The sequence below is a fragment of the Perca fluviatilis genome, chromosome 17, assembly GCF_010015445.1.
Source record: "Perca fluviatilis chromosome 17, GENO_Pfluv_1.0, whole genome shotgun sequence".
In the NCBI taxonomy this organism is placed as follows: Eukaryota; Metazoa; Chordata; class Actinopteri; order Perciformes; family Percidae; genus Perca; species Perca fluviatilis.
The window spans coordinates 668,958-696,549 of NC_053128.1; the positions used below are offsets into that span (position 1 = coordinate 668,958).

The 27,592-nt window shown below is 43.4% G+C and overlaps 1 protein-coding gene and 1 long non-coding RNA gene across 6 annotated transcripts in view; one reads left to right on the plus strand and one right to left on the minus strand.

The window, feature by feature from the left end:
• The first annotated feature begins 664 nt into the window (after positions 1-664).
• Positions 665-27,385, plus strand: fbxw2 (F-box and WD repeat domain containing 2). Of its 4 annotated transcripts, none has more exons than XM_039780100.1 (8): positions 665-768; positions 3,506-3,841; positions 13,706-13,928; positions 16,845-17,039; positions 24,198-24,331; positions 24,519-24,605; positions 24,693-24,862; positions 26,688-27,385. In XM_039780100.1, the coding sequence occupies exons 2-8, from the start codon at positions 3,575-3,577 to the stop codon at positions 26,974-26,976; spliced, it is 1,365 nt and encodes a 454-aa protein (XP_039636034.1). In that variant the 5' UTR covers positions 665-768; positions 3,506-3,574; the 3' UTR covers positions 26,977-27,385. The 4 variants fall into 4 exon arrangements, with proteins under 4 accessions (XP_039636034.1, XP_039636033.1, XP_039636037.1 ...); XM_039780099.1 differs by lacking the exon at positions 665-768 and adding an exon at positions 904-1,245; XM_039780102.1 differs by lacking the exon at positions 665-768 and adding an exon at positions 1,277-1,591.
• The window catches only part of LOC120545599, a 72,697-nt gene continuing 48,861 nt past the window's right edge, over positions 3,757-27,592 (minus strand). Inside the window, exon 3 of one of the 2 annotated variants that reach the window (XR_005636714.1) lies at positions 3,757-3,822. This is a non-coding gene — a long non-coding RNA (uncharacterized LOC120545599). The remainder of the gene's footprint in view (positions 3,823-27,592) is intronic. The other variant, XR_005636715.1, reaches the window with a different exon arrangement.

Sequence of the window (27,592 nt, forward strand, 5' to 3'; positions counted from 1 at the left end):
CTGGCTGCTCGGGCTGTCACACTCCTCCATCCCCACGTGACACTTCAACAACTAATTAACATGAGCAGATCAAACATTAATGACTGCTCATAGCCCTAACTATCGCCAAGAAAACTATAGAAATCAAAGAAATAAGTAGGCTAATGCAGGAAACACGTGAGGTTATGAAGAATCAGACACAAAAAACTAGGCTGCAAGTGTAATATTTCTCATAATGAATTTGGCAATTCCACTTTAATTTCAATCATCAATCACTGGATAAGGAAGGTATATTATTAACTGGGAAATACATTGACATTCATAAGTGATTTTAAAATGTCATTTCTTTTAAATAATTGATTAGACTTTTTTGTGTTTTTTTTGGTCTGCTGTGTGCACCCGCACCAGTACTGTTTGTTGGTGTGCCTGCACATGGTGTCAATGAGAATAAAGCTAAATTGAATTGAATTGAAAAGTCTATAATTATTGTGATGTCACGGGACCTTCCTGGCTTCCTGGCTGCATGGGACCAATGCATCAAAACTACATGCAGGAAATAATATGCGTTATTAGTTTGCCCTCTGGTGGTAATTATGCGATAGATAGATCCCAGTACACACACAACGGAACCACGGAGAGAGCCAGGCGTGGACCGGTCCACGTTGTGCGTGACACCGGAAGCTGAGCAGCCATGATGTAAAAATAGCCCGCAGCGTCGTCTTACAGGAGAGTTAGGTCCTATGAAGAGGAAAATTCCAAGGCAACTGCAAAGCAAAAATAAAGTAAAATGTATGTGTTTGTGTAGCGGATACACATGGGAGGAAGGAAGTAATTATACTTGACTTAATGTTCTGAATATGTTCACTACGTGTTGTTTTCGGGAAATGTTACATCTACGGTGCCTCCTGTAAGACAAAGCCAAGGGTGTTTCGAGCCCAGGCCAAGACTAGCGTTTACATTATCTTGTGGTTTTCAGCATCAGGCTGTTGCTGTCTATAGGCTGTTGTCTTTAGACATCCATATGCTGTCAGAGGCATTAGAGGCTGCTCTCTAGCTCTCTACTGACGTCACGTACACAATGAAGAGAAGACTGACGTCACTCTGTTAGCGTACTCTCATCATGGTGGTTAGCTAACGGGAGCTACGAAGCTAGGTCACTTCTGGGACAGCCCTGACAGCTTAGCTTCGACAGCTAGCTAGCTAACAGTTGGCTATGTGAAGTGACTGACCGGGAAAGATAAAGAGACTCCCTGCAGCAGCTCTCTGGTTGGTGGACATTACACACGGAACTGTATTCACTGCAGTAACGTTGACGGTACCAGGCACTGTTCACGGATTGTTTGGGTGGCACCGGTCGTGTTACTTAGCTAACGTTGCTGCAAAAGTTGCTAACTAGCCAGGTGGCTAACGTTAACTTAGACTAAATGCTAAGTAATCACCTGACAGCAGTTGACTGCAGCTATTTCTGTCATGTTGCCACACAGCCATAAGTCATTGTATCTGGTGCTATGTTCTCTCTGGCTTACCAAACTATTACAGTGTGATCCATTCGGAACGTTACGCTGAATACTGGACCGTATCGTGAATGCTTGGTCTGTTGGACTAGCTACATGTGAGACACGTATTCAATCACAATAATTTGAAACATGACATTTAAAACTCTTACCGGCTAATTATCGACAGTTTGACTGGATAGACGATTTAAATGATGCATTAATTATTTATTAATTCTCTGAGATGACCCACTAATTATGACTGTCATTTCTATTTTTACATTATGCTGTTGGTGTTTTGCTCTCTGTGAATAGTTGTCATGCAATATATTTCAATGATGTCAAGTAACTAGTTGATACATTATGTATTATATTGCATCTATATGATACATTTGGATGTCATGAAACAGTCAGTTAAACATCACATAAAGCCATGTTACTAAGCATTCACATTTCACCACTCACTCTGTTCCTTCACAAGTAATAATCAATCAATCAATCAATCAATCAATCAACAGTATAACAATTTGATTAAAGTAAAACTGCCATAGCCTCTCAAATAGAGCTGGGCCATATGGAGAAAATCAGATATCCCGATATTCTTGATCAAATACATCAATGTCGATATTTCGGCGATATTGTAGGGTTGACGATTGGTGCTTTAACAAAATATCTTCACAATGAGGTAGGGCTGGGCGATATGGAGTAAATCAAATATCATAATATTTTTGACCAAATACCTCGATATCGATACCGCAACGATATTGTAGTGTTGACTATTGGTGCTTTCACAAAATATTTACACAATGAGATTTTTGATAAATAATCATCAGTAATGTGGGTAAAGGCGAATAATACAACAGTTACAACAGTCTGGTAAGTTCAGAAAATGACATCACTCTACTGTAATGCGCCTTTAAAACCAGGAAAAGACAACACTTATGCCATATTACGATATGCAAAATCTAAGACGATATTCAATTCAATTCAATTTTATTTATAGTATCAAATCATAACATAAGTTATCTCGAGACACTTTACAGATAGAGTAGGTCTAGACCACACTCTATAATTTACAAAGCCCCAACAATTCCAACAATTCCAGTAATTCCCTCAAGAGCAAGCAGTGCGACAGTGGCGAGGAAAAACTCCCTCTTGGGAAGAAACCTCGGACAGACCCAGGCTCTTGGTAGGCGGTGTCTGACGAGCCGGTTGGGGGTGTGATGAACAGTGGCGATAGTAGTCACATTAATAATGGAACAGTGACTGGATGTAGCGGGAAGCTGCAGGGTTCAGCAGGACGCAGAATGACATTGCAGGGCATCGCTGAGCTCAGCAGGGAGTGCAGCAGGACCACGGCGACAACTGCAACCAGGGTCTTGGTGCCAACGTTCTCCAAGGAAATACGCTGGGGGAAAAAAAAGCATAAGGACTCCGGGGAGTAAACTCCCCAGAAGCTAGGATTAGTAACAAGCATTTCTGGGACGGGCTGCACACAAATAGTAATAGTAATAGTAATAGTAACAGTAATAGAAACAGTAATAGAAAGGGAGAGGAGAGAGCAGCTCAGTGTGTCAAAGGAAGGAAGTCCCCCGGCAGTCTAGAACTATAACAGCGTAACTATAACAGGTAACTAAGAGAGACAGGTCATATCTAGTCTCATATCACAATATCGATATAATATTGATATATTGCCCAGCTATACAATGAGATTTGTGATTAATAATGATAAGTAATGTAGGTACAGTGACTAAGTGGGAAAAGGCAGATAATAGAACATCTAGAACAGTCTGGTAAGTTCAGAAAATGACACCACTTCACTGTAATGCAGCCTTTAAAACCAGGAAAAGACATATTACAATATCCAGAATCTAAGGTGACATCTAGCCTCATATATCGACATCGATATAATATCGATATATTGCCCGGCCCTACTCTCAAAGTCTATTTTTGAATGATTGCATATTGAATATCCTCGTCCTATGGGACTCCCTGGGGTTATGAATGGTAACCCTAACCCTGTGATCCTACAGAACGGATGATGAGCTGACGTGCGGCCGGGCGGCGTTCCTGTCGGTGTTGCAGCTGGCTCTCATGTTGCCATGGAGACGGCAGCCTTCGAGGGCTGGCTGCAGTCCGTCTCGGCCTCTTTCCTTACCCTGAACGACCAGCAGCGCAACCAGTCTCTGGACCAGCTGATCTCTCTGAGCGGAGCCGTGCAGCTCCGCCACCTGTCCAACGGGCTGGAGACGCTGCTGAAGAGGGACTTCCTTCGCCTCCTCCCCCTGGAGCTGGCCTTCTACCTGCTGCACTGGCTGGACCCCGAGACCCTGCTCACCTGCTGCCTGGTCTGCAAACAGTGGAATAAGGTCAATATCCTATATGTGATATGTATCGCTAAAGGTGGATTAGGGCTGCACAATATGAGGGAAACATGCCATATGCAGTATCGTTGTTGAATATCTCGATAACGATATAACTTGCCATAAATAAACAGATATTAAAGTGTGCTCAGTTCTGCTACTTTCAGTATTCTGCTAAAATACAAAAACAGTTGTTGGAGTTAAAACCAATGAAAGGAAATTATTTCCAGCATTCTTTTATTGAACAAATTGAACATTGAATTGAATATATAATTGAATATATACTATATAGGCAGCACTAAAAAATGGAATGACAGTTATATTTTACAGTGCAGTTTTATGAGTGTCCATCGCGATATGTCGCAGCCTTTTGCGATGTGTTTTTTTGCAGAAGTTGATATTGCGGTGACGATTAAAAAAAACAATATATTGTGCCACCCTATGGTGAATATAGTACTGTAGTCATGGGTGCTTCAGTAATCTTCTCATTTGTCTTAAATGTATCCTTGTTTCCCTCCCATGTTCTCCGTTGCTCCCTCGCGTGGACCAAAAACCTTTATTCAGACTGTGTACAGATCAGTCAAACACTTTGTCAGTGAAATTGTTATTGGCGTCTGTACTTAAAGATATATTTGTAAACTCCTCATTTAATAATCCAGGTAATGCACAATATGTGTAAAACGATGTAGTAGCCTAACAGTGTAGGGACAATCAGAGTAGTTCAGTCAGATGCATGGTGAGTGATTCAAAGCATCCCAACTGGTCACATACTGCCTATAAGCAAATTGTAGTGGATCCAATTCAGAACGTATCTCCGCTTTCAATAATGACTCCATGTATTTTTCAAAGCATTTCATGACAACTGAAGTTGAAGCCACCAGTCTATAATCATTATTTTCTGTAAGATTAGAACAATAGCGGCAGGAACAGTGTGTAAATCCAGCGGGCGCTGGGAAACGCACCCAGCAAAGAGATGCCTTCAGGGCCTGTAGATTTCCTTTTGCATACATGAATTTCACTAATCTTGAACAGGGATCAGTAGTTGTAATAGTCAGTAGTACATTTACATTCCAGAGAAATGTTTTGTGTCTCAAACCCAAGAATACAATCATCAAGTTCATTTGCTTTTTTCAGTTCATTATTTGTTATGAGGCGCTTGGTTTGTGTGGTCATGTTGGTAGACGATTTCGCAGAGTCCTGAGCTTTTTTTAAGTCCATGGAGATGAAACTCTGTTGGATGATGTCCTTGTGTTTTCTTCTTGCATTCCTCAGTAACTGATTGAGTTGCTTCTGCACTGTTTTACTGTCGTGATTTCTAAAAGCCATTTGTTTCCGGTTGATGCGGTCCTTTATCTCTCTGGTTCTTTAGCTTTATTGTTAGGATATACTGTAATGTTCTTCTTGGTAACCACACAATCCGCACAAAATTGAATATCTGTAATGGTTTCAGATCATCAATACCCATGAAAAACTCCCCAGTTGGTGCAGAGGAAGTATCTCTGTGCTGTCCTTTGACCATACATTCACTGTCTTAGTCTGTGTTTTACTGCTTAGAGACAGTCTTATAAGTTGGAATCAGATGGACTGTATTAGGGTCTGAATTTGCCAAAATCCGTCTTCCATCTTGCACTGTATGCATTATTTATATTTCCATAGCTTTGGCCTAAAACCTTGTTATCTCGCTGCATCTCTTACTACGCTACAGTTTGTTATGAACAGTCTGTCATTCGAGCTGCTGCTCAAGCTGCATTTCCACTGTGAGGAATGCATGATAATATACCAGCAGTTCGACGTAGGGGTGTTGAAATGAATCATTGCATCGATGCATCGCGATGCGGACGTGGACGCTTCTGCATGGATGCAATGACAGACCATAATCGATTATTGCCTACTGATGTTACTTGTTGATTTTCTGGTCGTTACTTTTTTAGTTTTTGTCCATGTTCAGGAAGTGTCTTTTTAAGAGCAGATGAAGCCAGGTTTCAGTGAAAATCAAAACCCAGCAGTCACGAACGTAGCGATTTCCAGCGAGTTGTAATTCCAAGTCGTCCGTTTTATGCACCAGGGATGTGGCATTGGAGAGATACAGGCTCGGTAGAGATGGCTTGTGTGCTATGCTAGCCTTAGCGTAACACCGGACCTGCGACTATTCCTCTCCCTCCTCCGTCTGCGGCGCCTCCTAGACCTGACAACAATCCACTGAGAGCCCAGCGGTCTCGCTATGTCGTCTGGGATGTTGTGCTTTTAATGAAAGACACTCAAAATAGATATCTGGTGCTGTTCACCGATGTCCAAAAGGTTCTGGCGGATGTTGGCATAACCGATAGTAGTAAAGCAATTTGTGATTCTCGCGAGATTTGGCGCGGCGCCACCTACCAACCCTGCTTTGCTATCGGGATGATTCGCCCTATTACGAGTTTGTTTACCACCGAATTGACTTCGAAGCTGTTATATTAAGGTACAAATCTTGTATAGTGCGCCTTTAATGTAGCCCCTGGTCCCTGCGGTCAAAACACTACGAGTTCTTCAGAATTCTGAGTTCCGGGGCAAAGTTCCTGTGGTTGAAACACGGCTTTAGTTAACATGACCGGCAACAACAGTGGTTGAATTTAGAGATGCACCGATTGACCGGCCGGTGACCGGAATTGGCCGATTTTCATGTCTTCGGCCATGACCGGCGACCTGCCGGTCAGCTGACATATGCAGATTTTATGCCGGTCAAATTCACTCGGGCGCCACATGATTAACATCGCGCAACATCAGCACCACACGTGCACATGTAGGGTTTCCGCTATATGCATGTAGCAGCGGCGCACTGCCGCTCAATCAGCTGTTTATGAAATGTCATAAAGTCGTAATTATACACGACTCTGCAGAGCCGTCTGCTCTACTGATCTCAGGTGAACAGTCAGCCGCTCTTTCTCTCCCCTCTGAGGCTGAAAAACTGGAACATGAAAACCGCACTCACGTGGGTCCCGTGAAATATGACAGAGCAGTTTATTGGAAAATAGCGTTGGGCACACTGACTTTGATGAATTTACTGTTTATCAGACCCCAGATGAGACAAGAAGCTAACGTTAGCAAGCGCTGTGGTCCCTCTGCCTCCGACGCCCCGCTGCAGGAGACGCTGTATTCCTCCGACACGCTGTATTAATGTTACTGTTTAAAACACTTTCCAGGTTAGTGGGGATACATGTGTGTTTTGAGAAATATCTTTATACTGCATTAAGGCTATATTTATTTTATTTTTGTTTGTTATTTATATATTATTTTATTGCCATTACCTGTTTTCCCTGTTTTCATACATATAGTTTAGTTTGCTAAATATATAAAAAGAATTTAGTTGGATATTGGATGTGAAAAGAAGAAAATGATTCTTCCATAACATTGCACTTTAAATGTGTGTTAATTTCCCACACCAGGAGTAATTTATACTTCTATTTTATAGTGATCGATTATCTGTTCAAGAAATGTTCTATGGAAAATGTAAAATTTTCTATTAAAGAAAAGATGGAAAATAAATATTTGTGTGTGCTGTAAAGTGGTTAGAAAAGATTTAATCGGTATCGGCTGGTCAAACTCGATGAAAAATCGGAATCGGCCTAGAAAGTTTAATTGGTGCATCTCTAGTTGAATTACATCAGATCTTTTAAAACCAAAAAACTTTTGAACAGCAGACTGAGTCACTTGAGAGCAAACTCTCTGGTCTCTTTTCTTCATTCTCCATCTCTCTTTTCTGTTCTTCAATGTACAGTAATCACGAAGCCTTTCTCAGCTGCTAACAGACTGTTATGCTACCTGGCTAGCTAGCAGCTATAGTGTTACCCAGCATGCTGTTTGGCGTAAGTTTTTAAATGTATAATTATTTGTTTTTAGGGCTGGGCAAGTTAACGCGTTATTATCGCGTTAACAACAATTATTTTATCGCGCATTAACGCCGTTTTTATTATTTCTTTTATTATTGTAAAAGTCTGTTGCTCACTGACTGCTGCCGCGCTTACAGGAAATGGAAAAGAAAAGAATTGGCGGATAAACAAATCAACAAACATGGAGAAGGGTACAGAACTTTTGCTTGGCCATTTTCATTTTAAAGTTCTTCCAGACGGCGCAGTCGACAGAACCAAAGTTATTTGTAACCACTGCAAAGTTGAATTTTCTTATCACCGGAGTACTTCCAGTCTGAAATATCACCTAAATGCAATACACACCGTTGATACCAGCAAATCATTCAACGAACCAAACAGTGGCGCAAGGCGTTGACAGACTACGTTAGATGCAGCGTGTGAGAGATAGGGCTTTGACTTTTGCCCAAAAATCATATTCGAAGTTCGTTTGTATATTAATATTAATATTCGAATATATTCGAATATTTATGAATAATATTTTGACCATTAAATGCCTTCATTTAAAAAAAAAAAAATTAAGTCAGACCCTGGATTAAACACACAGTGTGCTTTCGACAGGAAGTTCGGAGCTTTCACCGTAGCCTACGTAAGTGGTCTGATGTTTATACTCGTGTGCTGGTGTGTGCATCGAGCCAGTGTGTGTGTGTGTGGGCGGTGTTGCCAATTAGCGACTTTTTTTCACAAAAAAGCTAACTAATCTGGCGACTTTCTGTAGAAAAGACAGCGGCTTTTCTTTAAAATAACAGTCGTCGTATTTCTCTCCTGTGGCCGCCGAAACAGTCACCTCTTCTTTGCTGTTGTGACTGAGGAGCAGCCCCCCCCCCCTCTGTGCTCTCTCATGTGCAGCAGCACTGAGCAGGCAGGTAGGAAGGGGAGAATGGACAGGGTGCGGCGCTGGTGTAGGTAGGAGAGACAGCGGAACGCGACGGGAGAAAGACGCCGCTGAGCTGGTCTGGCCCTGGGCCAGCCACCTTCTTTGAGAATTAGGGGTGAATGCACCGCTACCGAGCCACGGCCGAGAGACGTGCGTCGCCGCGACGTGTAGTTACATTTTGAAATGCGTGAAAAAGCCTCGGAATCTGAACTGAAAACAACGTTTACAAGCAAACGCATTTACAAAAAATAATGCCCATAACAGGTTCGAATATTAAGGGCTGGCTAATATTCGTTCGAATATCTTTTTTATATTGAAAAAAAAAAAAAAAATTTTTTTTTTTTTTTTTTTAAAAAAAAAAAAAAAATTAAAAAAAAAAAAAATTTTTTTTTTTTTTTTTTAAAAAAAAAAAAAAAAATTTTTTTTTCTTTAAAAAATTTTATTAACATAGACTGGTTATAACAGGGACATTTGGTACTGGACATAGACTAGTTATAACTGGGACATTTGGTACTGGACATAGACTGGTATAACAGGGACATTTGGTACTGGACATAGACTGGTTATAACAGGGACATTTGGTACTGGACATAGACTGGTTATAACTGGGACATTTGGTACTGAACATAGACTGGTTATAACAGGGACATTTAGTACTGGACATAGACTGGTTATAACAGGGACATTTGGTACTGGACATAGACTGGTTATAACTGGGACATTTGGTACTGAACATAGACTGGTTATAACAGGGACATTTGGTACTGAACATAGACTGGTTATAACAGGGACATTTGGTACTGGACATAGACTAGTTATAACTGGGACATTTGGTACTGGACATAGACTGGTTATAACAGGAACATTTGGTACTGAACATAGACTGGTTATAACTGGGACATTTGGTACTGAACATAGACTGGTTATAACAGGGACATTTGGTACTGGACATAGACTGGTTATAACAGGGACATTTGGTACTGGACATAGACTGGTTATGCTACTCCCTGATAAAAGAAAACAAATGTTTCTGCTGTTATCTCAGAAATTGCCTGTTTTAATGTTATGATTTTGGCTCAGGATTTTGTGGGCAGTTTTATTTTATATATAACAAAAAGGATAACATGAATGCAGTGGCAATAAGCTTTAATTTTGTATTTGCTTTGATTACATTGTTTAAGTTGAGATTTACACTAAATATTGTATTTAACTGCTACTGTATAAACAAAATGCTGATGTTAAGTGTTTGCAGAACAAATGTTATGGCACTTTCGTTCATATGGCAGAACATTTAAAATAAAATTGCACTATACACTACTTTTGAATTCATTATTGGAGCTTTGTGCTCCTGGTAGGGTCTCCCAAGGCAAAGTGGTCTCAGGTGAGGGGCCAGACAAAGAATGGTTCAAAAACCCCAATGGAAAAACAAGGTAGAAATGGAGTGACCCTGCCCAGAGGAAACACGGGGCCCCGGACCCGGGGCTCGCCGACGAGCCCGCCGTCTGGGCCTGGCTCCAGACGGCGGGCTCGTCGGCAAGCGCCTGGTGGCCGGGTTTGCCACGGAGCCCGGCCGGGCACAGCCCGAACAAGCTACGTGGCTCCCATCTCTCCAGCCCATGGGCCCACCACCTGTGGGAGGAACCGCTGGGGTCGGGTGCGCTGCCACATGGGTGGCAGTGAAGGTCAGGGGCCTCGACGGACCAGACCCGGGCAACAGACGCTGGCTCTGGGGACGTGGAACGTCACCTCTCTGTGGGGGAAGGAGCCGGAACTGGTGCGGGAGGTGGAGCGCTACCGGTTAGATCTGGTGGGGCTTACCTCTACGCACAGTCTCGGTTCTGGAACCGTACTCCTGGATAGGGGTTGGACTCTTTTCTTCTCCGGAGTTGCTCAGGGTGTGCGGCACCGGGCGGGTGTGGGGATACTAACAAGCCCCCGGCTGAGCGCCGCTACGTTGGAGTTTACCCGGTGGACGAGAGGGTCGCTCTCCCTCGCGCGAGAGTTGTGGGGGAAACTCTGACTGTTGTTTGTGCATATGCACCAAACAGGAGTTTGGAGTATTCGGCCTTCTTGGAGACCTTGAGTGGAGTCCTGCATGGGGCGCCAGTGGGGGACTCCATTGTTCTGCTGGGGGACTTCAACGCACACGTGGGCAATGATGGAGACACCTGGAGAGGCGTGATTGGGAGGAACGGCCTCCCTAATCTAAACCAGAGTGGTTGTTTGTTGTTGGACTTCTGTGCTAGTCATGGATTGTCTATAACGAACACCATGTTCGAACATAGGGATGCTCAGAAGTGTACGTGGTACCAGAGCACTCTAGGCCAAAGGTCAATGATCGATTTTATAATCGTTTCATCTGATCTGAGGCCGTATGTTTTGGACACTCTGGTGAAGAGAGGGGCGGAGCTGTCAACCGATCACCATCTGGTGGTGAGTTGGGTCAGGGGGGGGGAAGACTCTGGACAGACCTGGTAAGCCCAAACGTGTAGTGCGGGTAAATTGGGAAGCGTCTGGAGGAGGCCCCTGTCCAACGGACTTTCAACTCGCACCTCGGGCGGAGCTTTTCGTGCATCCCTGTGGAGGCTGGGGGCATTGAACCCGAGTGGACAATGTTCAAATTTTCCATTGCTGAAGCTGCGGCGAGGAGCTGTGGTCTTAGGGTCTTAGGTGCCTCAAGGGCGGTAACCCACGAACACCGTGGTGGACACCGGTGGTCAGGGAAGCCGTCCGACTGAAGAAGGAGTCTTTCCGGGATATGTTATCCCAGAGGACTCCGGGAGGCAGTTGCAGGGTACCGAAGGGCCGAAGGGCTGCAGCCTCTGCCGTGAAAGAGGCAAAGCAGCGGGTGTGGGAGAAGTTTGGAGAAGACATGGAGAAGGACTTTCGGTCGGCACCAAAGTGCTTCTGGAAAACTGTTCGCCACCTCAGCAGGGGGCGAAGGGAACCATCCAAGCTGTGTACAGTAAGGATGGGACACTGTTGACCTCAACTGAGGAGGTAATAGGGCGGTTGGAAGGAGCATTTTGAGGAACTCCTGAATCCGACTAATCGCCCTCTATGTTAGAGGCAGAGCTGGAGGATGACGGGGATTGTCGTCGATTTCCCAGGCGGAAGTCACTGATGTAGTCAAACAACTCCACAGTGGCAAAGCCCCGGGGATTGATGAGATCCGTCCAGAAATGCTCAAGGCTCTGGGTGTGGAGGGGCTGTCCTGGTTGACACGCGTCTCTTCAACATTGCGTGGAAGTCTGGAACAGTGCCAAAGGAGTGGCAGACTGGGGTGGTGGTTCCCCTTTTTAAAAGGGGACCAGAGGGTGTGTGCCAATTACAGGGGTATCACACTTCTCAGCCTCCCTGGTAAAATCTACTCCAAGGTGCTGGAAAGGAGGGTTCGGCCGATAGTCGAACCTCAGGTTGAGGAGGAACAATGCGGATTCCGTCCTGGTCGGTGGAACAACGGACCAGCTCTTCACTCTCGCAGGATCCTGGAGGGGCCTGGGAGTATGCCCAACCGGTCTACATGTGTTTTGTGGATTTGGAGAAAGTATGACCGGGTCCCCGGGAGATACTATGGGAGGTGCTGCGGAGGTATGGGGTAGGGGGTCTCTACTAAGGGCCATCCAATCTCTGTACGACCAAAGTGAGAGCTGTGTCCGGGTTCTCGGCAGTAAGTCGGACTCGTTTCCGGTGAGGGTTGGCCTCCGCCAGGGGCGCTTTGTCACCAATCCTGTTTGTAATATTTATGGACAGGATATCGAAAAAAGGGTGGGGAGAGGGTTGCAGTTCGGTGGGCTGGGGATCTCATCGCTGCTTTTTGCAGATGATGTGGTCCTGATGGCATCATCGGCCTGCGACCTTCAGCACTCACTGGATCGGTTCGCAGCCGAGTGTAAGCGGTTGGGATGAGGATCAGCACCTCTAAATCGGAGGCCATGGTTCTCAGCAGGAAACCGATGGAATGCCTTCTCCAGGTAGGGAATGAGTCCTTACCCCAAGTGAAGGAGTTCAAGTACCTTGGGGTTTTGTTCGCGAGTGAGGGGACAATGGAGCGGGAGATTGGTCGGAGAATCGGCGCAGCAGGTGCGGTATTACATTCCATCTATCGCACCGTTGTGACGAAAAGAGAGCTGAGCCAGAAGGCAAAGCTCTTGATCTACCGGTCAGTTTTCGTTCCTACCCTCACCTATGGTCATGAAGGCTGGGTCATGACCGAAAGAACGAGATCCAGGGTACAAGCGGCCGAAATGGGTTTCCTCAGGAGGGTGGCTGGCATCTCCCTTAGAGATAGGGTGAGAAGCTCAGTCATCCGTGAGGATCCGTGAGGATTTTGCCTATAACAATGCGATTAATCAGGGAAATCATGCGATTAAGCGTGATTAAAACTTTTAATCGTTGCCCAGCCCTATTTGTTTTACAAATAGTTTTTTGTGTCACAAATTGTTGTGTGCCGTGGTGTTTAATGGTAATGAAGAAAGTTAGTTGTGGCTCATTATCATTGTGTTATAAAGTTACAGTCATGAGTGAGAAGGGTAGGCAGTTAATGAGTCCCCTCTCAATACAACCATTTTAGTCCAACCGCAGCACTAGGGCTGGGTATCGTTCAAAATCTTTCGATCCGGTGCCAATTTCGATACCTCAGTTTCGATGCCGGTTCCTAACGATACTTTTTTCGATACCATATGTTTTAAAATCCATATCAACATCAACAAAAATACATTAAACGCAAAGCTTTTATTTTCCACCTTAATTGTGAATCAAAACAGTTATCAAAATTAAAAAATTCTGGTAAAACTGCTCACTCAGAGTAACATTATTAAAAGTGCCTTGCCTTGCAAGCTCAGCCTGTCAGTCAGTCATCAAGGCAGAGAAACCACCGTTCTGTTTGCTTGTCTAAGAGGAAGTGTAACGTCAACAGCACCGCAACTGCTTTCGGCTCGCCATTAATATCATATCGCAGCAAACGCTGTCTGCATGAAGTTTTGAAAAACTATAACCACACTTGAAACCAACCGTGACTCTCTGTGACCTCAACAAAACTGCAGCCATGGAAGTGTTCCAACATTCCAATGAGCATTTGTCTCCTTGCAGGTGATCAACTCGTGTACAGAGGTGTGGCAGGGTGTGTGTCGGGAGCTGGGCTGGAGGATTGACGAGTCCATTCAGGAAGCCCCCCACTGGAAGGGGGTCTACCTGAAGGCTAAACTGCGCATGGTGCAGCTGCAGGATCAGGAGGCATTTGAGACATCGTCCCTGATTGGCCACAGTGCTCGGGTCTACGCCCTCTACTATAAGGACGGCCTCCTCTGCACAGGTACGCTGGGGCTCGCCTTCACTTTCTATGTGGCAAAGGCTGACCATACTATGACCATAGCTTTGAATCAACACCTCAACATACATAGGCTGTTTTATTGTATTACACTGAACCAATGCTTATGTTATGGCATCCAATCGCTGCATTCATTGATTCACCTTGTAACTTTTTGTGTGTTTGCAATCAGTTGCCTGTTTACACATCCAGCAGACACCAGACTAGCAGGTCCATTGTGTGTCAGTTTCAGGGGCCTTATATTGTACTTGCTAGCTCACTTACTGTATAAGCTTTACTGCGATGCTTCAGTGGAATGGGGCTTTGATTAATGTTATTTATTCCTGCTATGCCAAGCTAAAATGTCTGCTGTGAAAAGGGGCTATTGTTTGATTAATTCAGCCCTATTTTAATTACGCAACCGCAAAATGGACAGGCTTTAGTAGCCAAGTGGTAGGCCTCGGGCACACAGACTGTGTGGCCATTTCCAAGGGAGATGCACTCTTTTGCAGCACTTCTTAAAGCAACGGCTGCACACTTTGTGTCCTCCTGATGCCTTGAGATGTCTGCAGAGATTTAATGAACTGACGGAGAAGCTTTTCATACAGCAAAAAGCAGATGTGGACAACAGATACTAGAAGAAACACTCATAATCATTTAGAGAGAAATGCAGACTGATTTACTGATGTTACTGCCAATGTTCATTTTGTAACAAAAACTATTACTTAAAATATTCGCCAACAACCTTTTCTTTCCATGACTAAGGCCTTGTCCACATGTATACAGGTATTTTGAGTTTTTCTCTAAAAAAAATCCTGTCCATACATGCACTGTTTAGAAAAGTCTCCACATGAAAACGCACAAACACAACTGAAGCGCTGTCAAGAGACTGCCACCAACTAGAAGTCCGACAGTCTCGTCCAAGACTGGCGATGTTGTTATGGCAGTGTTGGATTATGTAGCAGTGAGCTACATAGCATTCTGATGCCTCTGTTCCTCAATACAATGGAAGAGTAACTGCACATTTAAGTGTTAAAAGTCCTGCTAGCAAGCCTGTTACCAGCACTTGAACCAGCACCATTGCAAGAAATTTGGCCTTGTACACCCTTGCACCCTGTAGGTGCCGCCTAACAAAGAAGATAAGGGTGCACTCTCTGACGTTACAAGACAAAAACTGTCGACATGATAACACACAACCAGCGGTTCTGAACGTCTGTTCCGGCCAGAGTTCCAAGAGCTGTGCTGACAGTGACCTAAATGTGTGGACGAGGCCTGAGACAAGATGGCACTGATGTCATTAAACAACATTGTTGATGAAAAAACACTAAAATAGTATATTATTAATAGGGGTGTCATGATTCTCCAAATCCTCGATTCGATTACATTTTCGATTCTAAGGTCACGATTCGATTCTCGATTTTTTTTTTTTATTTATTTTTTTTTTTTTTAAAAGCACAGGTTGCTATGCCATTTTTAGACTAGACTTGTATGTAATATAATATCTGACCTTTGTTCGCAATGTACCACATTACATTGTCAAATTTTAAAACCTTCATTAACAACATAATGTAACAATAACATATCTTCAGTCAATTGGAAACTTGACAATTTGTTAAGAAAGAAAGAAAGAAAGAAAGAAAGAAGTTTACCGACAATCCTGAGGGCAGACGCTCAGCACACGGAGTTTGCTGTTAAAGCCCCCAACGTCACACTAGGATTAGGCAATGGTTATGGTTGAAGACGACGGTCGCAACGCTGCCTTGAAGGCTTAGTTGGGGGCTTAAAACCCCATCGAGCCAGCACAGCAGTTGAGCAGGCAGAGAGGGCGACTTGGCAGTCCCCTAACCTGTTGCTCTCTCTAATATAACCAATATAAGCTGCTCTGTTTAGGCTACAAAATGTGCACGCAGGCTGAAATTCAACCTTGCAGTTTTGTTGGGATAAAGCTATAAGCAGAAGGAATATCCGCTAGCTGCTAGGCTAATGTACAATGGGAAACACACAGAATATGGTACATGCACATAGCAGAGCTTGAAAACTGTAGCTTTTTTGTCGACAATGCGAACGTTGTCAACATAACTCACTGGAAATCCAAAATACTTTCACACACTTCAGTGAAAGAAGAGGGGGCTCAAGTTCTGTGTCTCCAGCATCTGCAGTTACCATGCTATCTTTTGATTGGCTGTAGCTACGTTACAGGAGGTTGACTGACTCACAGCACTTCAACACGTGTGTTTTTTTCTGCTTGACAAGCCGGCCAGACGTGACATGGGGGCGTGGCAGTATCGACGATTCCATTTTTTAAATTCAATATTCAAGATTGTGACTTAATTTCGATCGATTTCGATTTAAAATTGAAATTGTGACACCCTTAATTATTAATATGAATAATAGTAATCCAAAATTCAGACCCTTAAAGCTACTACCGCCTCAAAGCCTGCTTGGAATTAGTGTGTAGTCTGGAACTACAACACAGTTACAGAATAGACCCAACACAACAATCGCTTCCTGTAGATAACTGGCCGTTGATTTGAATTGTGGAGATTTGTGAAATCGGCAAACTAGTTAGTTCTGTTGTTATTTTCAGCCGTAACTGTAAAGGTATACAGTTAACCTATTGGTCGTCTCTGCTGTGCTTATTTTCTGTCCCGTGTTGCTTTGCTAGCATCTCATAGCGTTTATAACAGGTGATGGAATCCATGGCTTTCGTCTTTAAAAACACATGCCCAAACTGAGGCATGGCTTCCTTTAACACAACATTTAAAATGATGAAAATGTAAAAAGGAGGGGCCGCTGCACATTAAGCTATTCAGACAGAGCAGTTTGTTGCAGGTTTGACCCATGTCACTGTGTCTGTCTGGATGGGCTGCTATAGGTGTGTCACAGCTCGCAGCCATAACCGAGATGCCCTCTTGTTTTCAGGCTCCGATGACCTCTCTGCCAAATTATGGGACGTGCGCACTGGGCAGTGCATTTATGGAATTCAGACACACACCTGCGCCACCGTGAAATTTGATGAACAGAAGCTGGTGACTGGGTCCTTTGACAACACTATGGCATGCTGGGAGTGGAGCACAGGTGCTAAAATCCAGCAGTTCCGTGGCCACACTGGAGCAGGTTGGTGTAAATGTAGCAAATATATCTGTTCTGGACTGTTTGGAGTAATAAGCAAGCAACACTTTCTTTATATAGCACATTTCAACCCAGTGTACTCAGGTATACAAAAAACATATGTGCAGGGGTTTTCCTGCATAGATAATTATTTGGCGCCCCACAAAGAGTTTTTAGCCGCTGGCTAAACGTCTTTGACTTCCAGCGGGCAACCCCCCTCTCATCCACAACTGCTATATTTTACACATGCGGCTGGCGCTGATAAGCCAGCTGCTGCATTACTTTGACTGGACCTGGATGCTCCGCTGTGAAGCTAGTGCTAATGGGATCTCAGTTTTACCATGCAGAGTCAGGCTGTACCGGACTCTCCCGGTGACCATGCTGCCCCGGGGAAATGCCTTTTTATGTATGTGAAGGAAAACACAAAATTCAGGAGGCAGAGGCAAATATATAAAAATATAATAGAATATATTTATAATAGAATTTAATGCAGTAAGGGGGGGCTCTCACATCAGGGTGTGAACTCGATCCGTGCCCAAGTCTCGAGAACAGTTCATGTGTACTCCCATACGGGTCGCATCAGGTGTTAAAACTAACTGTACCAAAACACAGAAGCGGACTACTATTTAACGCGACCATGTTTTTAACCAGTTATGAAACTGTCTTAATATAATACTGATGCATAAAAATGTATTACAATGTAGGGAATTAAGTGTTTGACACTCAACATTTCCTGGGGCAGGACCCCCAGACCCCCAGCTTACTATGTGTCACCCCAAAGGCCCATTCTGAGCCAGGAATAAATACTAGAGATGTCCTGCTCGCACAACCGATACCAAGCAGTGATCCCTCCCTTCCACCTGACATGCCACCAGTACAACAACTAGACGTCAGCCCGGCCTTTGTGGAGCAAACTGGAGAAATCTAGGCATTGGCCACATCAGCTGCAGGGCCAACGTAGGCCCACACAAGCTCTACATGATGCCCCAACGCCCTGTCTTTCCATTGGAGGCTCATGAAGGTGGTATGGCCAATTATCGGCCCTGGCCAATTTGGGGCATTTTTTTGGCAGTTAGCAACTTATGTGTCGGTGTTTTATTTGTACGATAACCAATAAAGTTAATGAATTAAAAAGTGTTGTGTCTGTCCCTCTGCCTCGGTTTAACTCACCACTGAGTCTGACTGACTCTCTGTTACTGGGGATTATGTTCAAAGTTTCTAATTTACTAAATAACTGCTTAGTCTTGTGTTGGAGTTTGTAACATTCCAAAATCTTAAATTTGACTCGGAAGATTTTCATTTTTACTGTAAATGCATATCAGTTCCAAATATCGATGATCTGTTTTATTAACTATCGGCCTTGAAAAACCGGTATGGGTGGATCCCTAATGTACAAGATGGCAGACATCTTTCTACGGACTCTCTCTGAGTAGTCAAACTTTGGTCCTGATACTGAGAGCATAATGCAGGACTGTTTTGCACACACAGCCTGCGGTGTGTTTTAAAGCTGCAGCCACACAAGAGCATTCAGACTCAAACCAGAAGCCCTGGATGAGCAGTCAGGTATGACACATGCTGTGTGCTCGCTCTCTTGTGTTTAGATCAGGCATTTACTGTAGATGGAGTATAAAACAGCAAACCATTCAAGAGTCAAAACAGCAATACAAACAGAAGCTGGAAGGCTACAACTCTGCTGCTGATGCCAGGCGCATGTGGCAAGGCCACAACACATCCCGACTATAAGGGCACCACCACGGAAATAAGCAACACCCCCATCTCCCTACCTGAACAGCTGAATACATTCTGTTCACACTTGGAGACCTCCAACAGTGAAACACAGAGGAGGCTCGTCAGCTGATGTCCACAAAGTCCGGAGGAGAATGAACCCCCAAGGCAGCCAGCCCAGGGAACGGATATGCTACGGAACTGGCTGATGTTCTCCCCTCCATCTTTAACCTGTCTTTCACACGTGACACAGTCCCAACCTGCAGCAAATCCACCACCACCATGATCCCAGAACCTTAAAGGAGCCCAGTCACGTTACAGTCCTCCCCGACAAACTCACAAACTGTACAATCTTGGCCTGAACCCCACACTCTGGGACTCACTGGCAGACCACAGTCCGTCACGAATGGAAACCTAACCTCTAACAATGTGATGATGAACACCGGCACCTTTCAGCCCCACGCTCTACTCTCTGTTCCCTGATCTAAAAAAGCATTCCTATAAAAAACACCCACAGAAAGCTAATTAAGATTTTTCTTCACTGACATCTTTAATTGCCATAAGAATATCATGAGAAAGGCTATGATAAAATTATTAAAAAGGGATTGCAGAGGTGAATTTTATGTGTAGGAATTTCCCTTTGCTTTCTATGATCAAATCAAATTCTAACACTAAGGGGATAAAATCAACTTAACCATATTTATTTCACACTCCTTTTCCATGTTTTACCATCTGGTATACACAACTAGTTAATATTTATAGCTAATATTTGCTAAATCACTTTGGGTGATACATAGACAGATTGATAACGTTGGCTAGCTAGCTTCACTAGCGTCTCTTACACTTAGCATACCTTTCTTTATGCTTAATACATTAATGTGAACAGCTTTAAATTTACAGGGTAGATGGTCAATGGGCCATGGACCACACCTACCAAAAATTACACATGTGGACCACTAGGTGGCGCTATAATGGATTTTTGTCATTAACTCCCACAATACACATCTCACATTAGAAATTCTTACATCCACGTGTTCTTTGATTCAAGCTGAATTACCTGATATAGGCCACGGCCATTTCTGCGCAAACGTTTTTTTGCAATATCGCACAATGCGCAAAACCAACTTTTTCGAACTCGTCCTTGGCCGTGAGACCGATCTGCACGAAACCTTGTACATCTACAGATAGAGCTGACCAAAAGTTATGGAAAGAATTTTGCTACGTTAAAGTATGCGCATTTGACGACCAAACTAATTTTACTACCTAGCTACCACACACATATCATATCATATTTCGGCCATATTGAATGTTATCAGCAAATAACTTGAGATCATTGTTCAACATACCAATATGATGTTCTGTACCAATTTTGGCCATGATCGGCCTTTAGGGGGCGCTATAAGCAACGTTTATGTGTTTTGGCCAAGAACTCAATGCATTTAAATGGGGAATTTGCAATTGTAATATCTCTGCCACAGTGAAAGCAATCAACACGAAACTTGTTATCCTCGTTCGGCATGCCGGTCTGAGGCTCTGTACCAAATTTGGTGAAGATCGGCCATTAGGGGGCGCTTATAGTCAACATATATCACTTTAGGCCTTTTAACCCCTTCTGAGGTCGAGCATGTTGTATACAACCCCAAACGGCACTTCTGATTCATAACTTTATAACTTCATAATTATAAATAGTCAAAACGTAGGGTCTTTTGGAGCTAAAAGCTAACAGTTGCCCCTTTCTGCTGGTGTTCTTTTTGTCTTCCTAGCCCTTACAGAAGGTTTTGCATCCACCCTAGAAGTCCAGAGTTGTTCGGGTCTGAAATTAATCCATACTGTTAAAACCAAGATTGATACACTGTGTGTAAGAAATGTTAATAGTTTGTCCTTTATGAGTTATAATGTTCAAATGGTTTGTTTTTGCACTGGATGACTCCAAATATATATATAGAACTGTTGCTCGTTCGGCATGCCGCTCTGAGGATTTGTACCGAATTTGGCAAAGATGGGCCATTAGTGGGCGCTATAATCAACGTATAAGAGTTTTGCCCTGTTAATCAATGTTAATGGAATATTTGCAATGGGAATGTATCACAGAGCTTGCAGCTCACACTTCTCAAAAATTACTAATGTTTACCTCCTACCGTTAGGTTTTGGTTTTCGCTTTCGCGTTCTCCCCTGGTGTTCTACAGTAAACAAACTTCCTAACCCACCTGACAAAGATTCTACAACCTTCACAGTGGACAATTGTAACTCTTTTCTCCCACTTTTTCAATCCAAAATCAACTAATACCGCTAATAGCTAATAGCTAATAGCTAATACCGTGCAATTAAACATTGCAGTTGGTGCTAAGTGGAGAGTCTGTCATAGTGTGATTGGTTATGTCGATGGCATTGATTCTTAATTTCCCACGAAGCTAATCACGGTTACGTGTCAGTTAAACTTCTCATCTCCAATCCTATCTGTATTTGTGAGAAGTGGCGCTGTCCTGAGTTGAAAGCCTACTTTACGGCTTTATTATCGAGTTAATAGGCGCGTGTGTTCGTGTCGGACGCTGTCCATTTTCTAAGGTTTTGAAATGCAAACAACTTTTGACTACTTATTATTTTTTTTAAACAACGTGCGCCTGTGAGCACCCACGGAGGAAAACATCAATCGGCGCCTATGACACCATTTACAACAACTTGACCACTTCCCCTGCTCTTTCAACCACCACACCTGCCTCCCCCCTCCACCCTCTCAGTCGCTCTCTCATTTCTCTCTGCTGTCCCCTGTGGTCAGGGGGGTTAAGAGGTTTGTTTATAGTAGAGAATTGTTAAAGCTACTCTGTATATGCATGGAGACGAACTGTTAACCACTACATTTGCAACGGCAGAGTACCCCAGACCTCGTGCATCAAACCTCTCGATATTCACCAACGTTTGCCCCCCTACGTAATGCTTCGGGTCCCGCATTGGCGCAGCTTCGCGGGTCATCGGGGGCGACTTGCGCGGCTCCCCGGGGCGTCGGGGACGACTGGCGTCGGAGGCGAATGGCATCGGAGGCTTGGGCCCCGTCATAACTGCTTGCAGTTCTAGTTATTTTTTCTTTTAATCTTTAACACTCCAGAAATATACTTCAGCATATGATATATAGCTTAATTATCCACAATGTAGGATACAGTATTAAATAATTATATAGTTATATCATGTAATCATGCACAAACTGAATTTGACTTGACTTTAAGCAGATTATTGGGACCATCTCTGAGGAAAGCTAGGTGAGATTTTGATACAGTAAGAGGGAAGACATTGATGATTTCAACAAGCTTTTCATTTATTTGGCAAAAAAAGGAAAATGTGTATTGCCATCTACAGGAATGTGCCTTTTTAGCACATGAAGATTGAAATATTATAGAATATCAATTGAAATAACTTGCATTTATCAAACTGCCAACTTCAGTGTAGTTCTTACAAAAATGTATCCTTTAAAAGAAAGAGAGAGGAACTCTTAAAGCTCCGTCTTTTGAATAAGTCAGAATACGTTAAACATAAAAACAGTTTACATTGTTAGTTAATTTCCTATCCTGGCTTGGGCTGGGACACAGTCATATGGTTTGATAAAGTACTTATTGGACTTATCATTGCACTCACAATAACGAGCGTAGCTGTCAGGTCCTCCTGTATACGTCTCATCTCCGTTTTTTCCTGCATCCACCATGTGTGTTTGTGTGTGTGTTTGTGTGTGCGCGCGTCAGTCGCGGGGAGAACTGAGCAGCCCCGCCCGCTGCAGAGACGTTACAGCGTACATTGACGTACATTGATGATTGCAGGACGGCTTGAAATGTTTTGCACAGTCTTTCGCTGTACATTTTGTTGGTAACTTGTCCACACCTCTTCTTTCGCGGGGGAAACACAGCTGTCTGAGGTCACATACGGGCACCTGACGGGCACGAGGCTACATTGCGCATGCGTCGAACCGTGCGGCACACACTCCGAACCGAGACAAGCGGACCGAGCGGTTCGGATGTTTTTTCATGAACTGTACCACCCCTAGGGTTAACAGTAACCCATTTCAAATTAGAAATGAGTCAAGTTATTGGTTGCATTTTAAAGCAAGAAGTTTTACATCCAATCACAGTAATGATGTGAACACATAAATCATTTAGTGATATCCGTGCAGTTGTGGTCTTGAGCGGTCTGGAAATAAAGTCCAGAGTCCTCTTCATCTGAGACCGAGACAAGACCGAGTAAAAATGCGGTCGATTCCGAGACGAGACCTTCAAAAAAGTGACCGATCCCGAGTACTACAACACTGGCTGCAGCTAGTTGTAAGGACTTCTGAGAAGATCAGGGCGCCCCACCGCAGAGCTGCAGCAGCAGCATCATAAACTCCACACACCCCGTTACACGCTGTTCGCTCATACAACCATCACACACGACAACAGTAACATTAACTGTCCTTTAGATTTGTTTTTAAATGGAAATAAAACCCATTTGGGTTTTTGCATATTAGCGCCCACATTCATCAAATAAAAAAGCTTGTACTTATCATGTGATGAGAGTTGACCGACAGACGGTGGAGGATCTGGTGCAAAAAGTGCCTATTTGGCAATATTTGGGATTTAAACCCAGTGCTAATAGGGAACCTGAAACCGTTGGCAGCATCTGGAGACTGGAAAGCTTGACTGGAGAGGCCAGAGATCAGGCCAGTGTGTGATAGATTTTGTAAACATATGTATTCATTTGATGTCAGGGCTAAACTATTAATCGCTGTCAAATCGACATGGGAAAAATTGTGATTAGCTATTAGTGGAGACCGGGATGTATCGAATGAGCAATATTTAGTTGAATGTTTGGTATAACATTTGGTTTAACGTTTTTTATTCCTCTTTTTATTATTGTATTTACTGTTCAAATGCTGCAATAATGTTACATATCACAGATTATTAACAGAAACATCCTATTTTCAGTGGATTTGTCATTCATTTCTTTATTTAACATGATGGTAGAAGGTGTAGATGCTGCTGTTGAACTGAGACAGATCACACATTTCAGTTTACAGGAAAGTACTGATATTTTTTATTGGAAGTGTTTATTATTATAACTTTATCTTTAGTGATAAATGTTCTGTTTGACTGCTCAATGTTCCACACTTATTAAAGAAAAACAAGTATTGCTGCAATTCATATCCATGTTCTCATCCTTCCATAAGAACATAGAGCAGTGTAGATGGTGTCTCACGTTAGAACGCTCCATGACATGTTATATCTGTTACACAGGGAATATTGAACGTTAGCTAAACTTTTAAGAAAAAGTTCTGAATCGAATCTTAATCGCAATATCTGGCGCAAAATCACAATTAGATGTTTTCACCAAATCGTACAACCCTATTTGATATCATGGCATTTTGATGAATCTTGCGGTTTCGCACCTTCTTTTGAAAGCCTTGTTGTGTGTGCTCAGTGTTCAGTGTGGACTACAATGATGAACTGGACGTGCTGGTCAGCGGCTCCGCGGACTTCACGGTGAAGGTGTGGGCTCTGTCTGCTGGGGCGTGTCTCAACACTCTGACGGGACACACCGAGTGGGTCACCAAGGTCAGCCATCTCATTCTAGGAAATGAGTTTGATCTTATTCAAGCATAGTTTTAGTTAATACTGACATGTTCCCAGTTTCATTTTGTTATAAATGTCACGTTGTTAGTTCCTCAGCAGTCCCAAACTAAACTGACAGGATCAGAGTAATGCAGTGCTTGATGTGTTTGATGCGGTTATCTCCCATCAGGTGTTGCTACAGAAAAGTGAGGTGGAATCTATGGTGCACAGTCCTGGGGATTATATCCTCCTAAGTGCTGATAAGTATGAAATTAAGGTAAAGGTCCTGTCTCCTGCCGTCTCTTGTCTTTGTCTCATGTTCTCATGTGTGAGCTGCTTTACCTGAAGTGTGTTCCCTCTGCAGGTCTGGCCTTTAGGGAGAGAAATCAACTGCAAATGTTTGAAGACACTGTCAGTGTCCGAGGACCGCAGCATCAGCCTCCAGCCTCGCCTGCAGTTTGACGGACGCTACATCGTCTGCAGCTCTGACCTCGGAGTCTATCAGTGGGACTTTGCCAGTTTTGAGATTCTCAGGTAAAATATATGGCTGCCCTGTAGCTGGTCATAGACTGTACTAAACATGGATGCAGTCTCCCTGTGACGTCACCCACAGCTTTCTGAAACATGAAGCTCAACGTGGCCGGCTCACGCTGGCTCTATCTGTTGCCGTCTTTGCCTCAGCTGACTCCGTTTAACTCCAGTCTAAACCAAAGATGTGCAAAGAGGGGGCATGTGGTGAACCCGAGGCAGGGTGAATGAAGCCCACAGTCTATGTCTGCCACATGTGACACACCCACCTGTCACTCAAAGCTGAGCTAGCTATGTAGCTAGCTGTAGAGACCAAATCTGCTTTTTGTACTAAGCTGTAAACATGGTTACTTCTGCTGTAAATTTGGGCATTTCAGCATAGATGTCAATGGTGACTGACTCACTGTTGTCACCAGTCTCGAGCGGCCATTTGAGGAAATGCAGCTTTGGCACATTGGCTTCATTTTTCAGCACCTGAGGTTGCCTCTTGATTCTTGTATAGTTTAGAGCAGATGTCACAAGGTGTGTAACAGTAATAAATACAATCATACCACATTTTAAAATGGCATAACAATAAAACAAAAATGGGTATGTTTTTAAATGTGTCCAAATTGGCTAGGTTCACTGTCCAGGTTTGAGCTTTTGCTCAGGTTTTGTGCAGCTTCTTGTGTCACTTGAAAAGAGATGGTCTTTTGGTCCCAGGTAAGCGTGAGTGTAAAGCGAGCTGTGACACTGCTGGTTTTGCCAGCTGCATGATTAAAGCTGAGCTGGATGATGAGAGATCTCTGCTGTAAACTGACGACAGCTTTGAGCTATGACGGTGCTAAATTGCCTTTTCAAGATAATATTGGCCGACATACAAGTATGTTTGCTTAGTTTATTTAGTATTAACAGGCGTCCTATGATTATCGTTCATATACCATAATTCTAGTTCTAAGAGATGTCTAAAACTATGAACGGTCTGTTAAGGGGAAAGAAATTGCACCCAGAATGGGGAACACCAAGGCAACTGAAAGATTGTTGTCAGGGCTGAATCAGTGATTGCGTAATGTGACCCAGTGCAAGGTTTTAGCAGTGTCTGAGCTGCACTGCCATCCGTCAGTACCAGTGAAGAACATTCACCTTTAACACCTTCAATCATATCGAAGTCAGAAGCCAGACTGAACCTTAACGAGCATTAGAGCTGCCAATGAATATTCTAAATTTGATTTCATAAATGAATTGTAAAAACAGCCATTTGAGTTTTAGAATGCCTAACTGTTACTTATGAATAAATGTCCTTTACATTCAAGCCCTCGATAAATGTGTTATATACAGCCAGACGAAAAGAAAAAAAACTGAGTCTCTACCACACTTCATTTATGGTCTTTGTCCTCTGTTCTCAGTTTGACGCTTAGACTGTATATAAAGAGGGACAGCTTTGAAGCCAAAACATATGGATGGCCTTGTGGCTGGCTGTAGTATAGGTCAAAAGCCCTACCCCCTCCATGTTAGTGGATTGGACATGGGCCAAACACAAAAATCTAAGTACATGTCAGACTAATGTTTCCCAAAGATGTTTCTGTCATATTGGGTTGTTCTGATCACATTGATGTTCATGTTTCAGATCAGTTTGGTTTTTATTAGTTATTTGATGGTATAAAAACGCGCTGAAAAACAGTGAGACCACAAAATATCTTCCTTTGTGACTTTTTATTAATGTAACAGCACCTGACAGTTAAGTACGGTGGGCTGATACGGCTGGAATCATTTCTTAAGAAGAAACTTTCTGATGCATCACTCTGTTTACTGTTTATAGTGTTATATTAACAGCATGTTTTCATGTTCCTAGGGTGATCAAAACGCAGGACCCAGCTAACCTGTCCCTGCTCAGCTTTGGCGAGGTGTTTGCGCTCCTTTTCGACAACCACTTCCTGTATGTGATGGACCTGAGGACAGAGGCCATCTCGGGCCGCTGGCCTCTGCCAGCCTACAGGAAGTCCAAACGGGGATCCAGCTTCCTGGCCGGTGTGACCTCCTGGCTCAACGGCCTGGACGGGGACAATGACTCTGGACTGGTGTTTGCCACCAGCATGCCGGACCATAGCATTCATTTAGTACTGTGGAAGGAGAACGGATAGACAGCACGTGCGCTCTGGAATATATGAACCTTAACAGCCAACATAGATCATGCATGGACCAAAGCATTTAGTTTTTATCGGTTTCTTCCTCATACAGTCCCACTCCAGACACCCACTTGGACATCCACGGATGGAAAACTAAGATGATGAAACTATTACTGGTGCGCTAGATCAACACATCTGTGACAATTAAAGGTTCCAAAATAAACAACAGTAGAATTTCTCCTGTAATATATTTGAACGTAGTGGTGTAAATGTTTTTGGGAGATTTGCTCTTCAATCCGTTTGGCGTTGTGCAGTCACCCTTAAAGGATAACTACAGTTTTTTCCAACCATATTTCCCTATGTTTTTGTGTCTAAGTGACTGATGGGAACAACAATCTTTGACATTGGTCCAGTATTAAGAGAGATCGCTGCAGTCGGCAGTGGAGAAACAAGCTACAATGTAAGTTATTGGGGCAATTGTCCAGCTTGTATTTACCTTCACAAAAGTGCTCGTTTTACCACTGACGGACTCAGATTAATATTCTAAGTGTCTGACAACATTATGGAAAGGATCCCTACAGAGATAGACCTTTAAAACCTTTTTTAAGACATTTCTGTTTAACCCGAAACA

Coding starts and splice junctions, on each gene's coding strand:
- fbxw2 (XM_039780100.1), top strand. CDS start 3,575: ATGGAGACGGCAGCCTTCGAGGGCTGGCTGCAGTCCGTCTCGGCCTCT. Junction 24,332..24,518: donor ACACCGAGTGGGTCACCAAG/GTCAGCCATCTC, acceptor ATCTCCCATCAG/GTGTTGCTACAGAAAAGTGA. Junction 24,606..24,692: donor CTGATAAGTATGAAATTAAG/GTAAAGGTCCTG, acceptor TTCCCTCTGCAG/GTCTGGCCTTTAGGGAGAGA.